The 4,155-nt window shown below is 18.9% G+C and overlaps 1 protein-coding gene across 1 annotated transcript; it reads right to left on the reverse strand.

The window, feature by feature from the left end:
* Positions 1–579: 579 nt before the first annotated feature.
* On the reverse strand, positions 580–2,960 carry LOC100872513 (chymotrypsin-1). Its single transcript, XM_086915725.1, has 4 exons — positions 2,825–2,960; positions 1,948–2,264; positions 902–1,153; positions 580–759 (listed from the first exon to the last, which is right to left on the reverse strand). The coding sequence occupies exons 1-4, from the start codon at positions 2,874–2,876 to the stop codon at positions 613–615; spliced, it is 768 nt and encodes a 255-aa protein (XP_086771851.1). The 5' UTR covers positions 2,877–2,960; the 3' UTR covers positions 580–612.
* Between the last annotated feature and the right edge of the window lie 1,195 nt (positions 2,961–4,155).

Here is a 4,155-nt window from a genome sequence, read left to right on the forward strand (position 1 = left end):
CAATATTCAAAGTCGTTCATGCTTTCGAATTTATTAATATTTCCTACCTAAATGTAGTATGATAGACAACTTTTAGTTGGATTCAGTTTTAGCACACGATAATATATAACATAAACCATTTTCAAACAACAAAATTTGATCTGTTTTTTCATATCTATGATATAATTTTTCATATAAGTGAATAAAATTTGTAAACAAATGTGTTGATTTTTTTTTTATATTATTAAATAGAAGATACTTTATATGGGTATATAAAATTTGGATGAATTGCATTAGAAACATTGAAAATCATATATACTATGTTCACTTTGTCTAGAAATATAATATTATAAGATTACGTCAATATTTGATAATATAGCAAGTTCCAATTTACATTATATTTTAAATAAATTATATTCATTTCAATTTTTAAAAAAGCATAAAGTCTCACAAAACATTCTTAAATGTATTTTTTAATCTTTTTTTCTCTCTATTTTATTTAATAATTTCGTTATAATTTTTCATTTGAATTATTTAAACATATTAAATTAATCATTTGTATATAGTAATATAAATTCTCTTATTTATGTAAAAAAAAGCTAAATTATTACATTAATTATTATTTAATTTAATTTACGTGCTAGATACAATTTGGTTGATAAAGCTTTTATATTGAGTAACACGAGTATAAACATCAGGATATCCTTGAGCACATGGAATGACCCAGGAAGCGATACCTATAAGTTGACCATTATAAACAAGAGGACCTCCACTGTCACCCTATAAGAAGAAAAAAAAATGTTTTTCAAGATAGATTTGAAAGACAATTATTATAATCAAGTTTTCAAATTAAAATTGACATGTACATATTAAAATAATATTGATATTAATTTCAAGAACATAAATTTAAATTGTTACTAACCATGCAGATACCAACATTTTTTCTTTTAAAAGTACACAATTGTCCATTGTAGATATGATAATTTGGAATGCGTTTCTGACATTCTTCATTACTTATAAGATAAACATTTGTTGTTTGAAGAATTTCAGGAAGATTTCCATTTGTACTGGTACGTCCCCAACCAGATATTATTAATGTTGTACCAACTAGTGGATCAGAAGAAGCTGGAGAAATTGGTTTTTGGTATATATTTGATTTAACTGTATCGGTAAGCTACAAAAAAAAATTAAAGAAAAATCATTAGTTGTTAATACTTTTGTTATTAAGAAAAATAGTTTTTGCTGAAAATTTTTTCTTTTTTAAATATGTTATGTTTTATGAAATTTATTATTAATATGTTTATGTAAAAGAAAAAGAATAAGATTAATAACCACTGATGAAAATTGATGCAGTTTCAATAAAAATATAAAAGAAATAAATATACATAAAAAACAAAAATGGCAAGTTTCAAATATAATTATAATTTGAAACTTAAATATTTGAAAAAGATAGTTATAATATTAATATTTCTTGAATCGATTTATATTTAAAAATTTTCCTATTTTTGATATATAATTCATTTTAATAAAATTAAAATATAAAAAATTATGTGATTAATTCTTAGATCTGTGTTTAAATTTATATTTACACAATATAATATATTATTTTCATAATTAAAATTTTATTGTATTCTAACTATCTAATTACTAAACTATTTAAATTTTTTTAATTTTGAAATTAAAATTTTATTATTTTTATATAAAATAATATTATTTTTACTTAAAATTTTATTTTATCTATATACAAAAATACTTAAAAATTTTAATTTTTGATAAAATTATTTTATGATTAACTTTTACGTTTTTATTTATTAATAAGTATTTTTGATGTCGTAATTTTCAATATCATTAAAGTGATATCAAATTTAATATCTGCTTTATTCTTAATCAATAATATTTTATATTATTATATTATATTATATTATTTTATTTCACTACACTATAACTACAACAAATATGTATATTTACCGTAACTACAGCAATGTCATTTCTGTAAGATTCAGAAGAGCTAGGTTTAAAATCGGGATTGACAGTGGCTTTAGCAACACGATGACTTTGGCCTCCATTTATATTACTGATTGTACCAGTCACAACAGTGAAATCATTATATGGTGCAGATACAATACCATGGATGCAGTGAGCAGCAGTGACAACGTGTCGTTCGGTAATCAAAGTACCACCACAAAAATGACGTCCAGATTTTCTAAGTGATACTTGATAAGGAAATTGACCGGGAGAAGCATTGGTACCACCGACGATTTTTTCCAAATCCTTCGCGAATATACCTGCACAAATAACATAATAGATTTAAATTTCGCAGACTTTTCACTGATTTCGATAATTTATTGAAATATATTGAAATATAGATAATATTTTTGATAACTTTTTCTATTTATATATATATGTATTCCTATACGTTTAAATAAAATTCAATAGTATATAATATCAAATATTTTTTACATAATATTAAATATATATATATATATATACATATCAATAGATTGATCCGAATTTTGTTTTTTATTAGATAATGTAAAATATCAAATTTAAATTTTTATGAATTAATAATATATAATATATAATAATAATTATTATTATATAGAAAATATAAAGAATATTCAATCTACGAAAAAATAAAAGAATATAATTATTTTAATTTATTTTTATATATAACAATATATGTGAAAAATTTTTTTCATTAATATAATATAAAATTAAATATATATTATAATTGAAGAATATCATTTTTAAGAAAACTGAACAGATATTTATTCAATTTATTAATATTTATTATTTATTATTTATTATTTACTTTACTACTATCAAATATTTATTATTTACTTACCATTGAATATTATATTAACAAAAAAAATAAAAGTTAAAGCGAAATGCGCCATAGTGAGTAAAAGAGTTTTGAAACTAATATACTCAATATGAATGAAAGAACTTCTTTTATACGAATTTCAATGTTTTAAAATAATCTTGATAACTGTTATCTACAACAATCTACGATAATCTGTAATAGTCATGTGCAATTTATGAAAAGTGTAGATAAATGAAATACATTATAGATTTTTCAATGAATCTTTTATATTTATTCATTTTGATGTGAATTTCAGATGTGAATTTAATCACTGGTGATTAAATTGTTTTGCAAATCAATTATATCTTCAATGTACAAAAATTATAATATTTAATAGAAGATAATTATAAATTTTAAAAATGATTTGAATGTTTTGTAAATACAATTATTTTTTTTCATTTTATGCATAATAATAATAATAATAAAATAATTTAAAAATATAAAATTTTCTAACATAACTATATAAATAGATAAAAATATATCATTTTGAAATAAATGATATTAAGAAACAAATGTGGAATTTATGTTATATATTTCTTTAAAAATTTTTTTTAAAAATATATATATATAAATTTTGTAAAAATTTTTATTGATGATAAAATCTAAAATTGATAAATTTCCAGTATTTTTTTATTTTTTATATATTTTTTAACGTCAAAAATTATAAAGATAAGGCAATCAATAAGATAAATGAAGTACTTTTCATTCTAAAAAAAATGATAACGTTGTAAAAGCTAAAGATTCATGTATAATGTTTAAAAAATAAAAAAAAATTGAAATTGTTTAATGAAAATTCCTATATTTTTCAAAAATTTTTTATTTTTTAAAATCAATACAAAAAATATTTTTTTAATTTTCAGCACAGATAAAATTTTTCTTATAATCAGAAAATATTCAAATCAATAATCACGAATGGTTATAAAAATATTCAATAGTTAACAATTAGATAATTTAATAGCATTTCATGTATTTATTGTTTTTTACTTTCCAGTTTATATATTTCTTTACATATTTCTATTGTATTTAATATTTTTTTATTTTCAAAACATTAGATTTTCATTGTAATGTAATGAATATTTAGAATAATAAATATTTATCAAAAATAAATTTTCGTTAATTTCATATTCAATGATATTTTATTTCATACATTTATATTTTTATTTCAATATTTATTAACTAATAACTACATTTACTAACTAAAATATTTAAATCTATATGTATTCTATTATGTATTCTTTGTTATTTAAAAAAATTAAATTAAAATTTAAAAAAGTTTTTCGAAGCAATTAATTTGAAGTAATTTTTTCATAAAG

This window comes from Apis florea, unplaced genomic scaffold (genome assembly GCF_048593485.1).
Source record: "Apis florea isolate Af1SG1 unplaced genomic scaffold, ASM4859348v1 contig_2190_pilon, whole genome shotgun sequence".
Taxonomy (NCBI): Eukaryota; Metazoa; Arthropoda; class Insecta; order Hymenoptera; family Apidae; genus Apis; species Apis florea.

What these genes read in the sequence shown, in the direction of transcription:
- LOC100872513 (XM_086915725.1), bottom strand. Translation starts at nt 2,876, where the DNA reads ATGGCGCATTTCGCTTTAACTTTTATTTTTTTTGTTAATATAATATTC. An exon ending in TGTTAATATAATATTCAATG is followed by an intron (nt 2,265 to 2,824) that starts GTAAGTAAATAA and finishes TTATTTGTGCAG; the next exon opens with GTATATTCGCGAAGGATTTG. An exon ending in ATGACATTGCTGTAGTTACG is followed by an intron (nt 1,154 to 1,947) that starts GTAAATATACAT and finishes TTTTTTTTGTAG; the next exon opens with CTTACCGATACAGTTAAATC.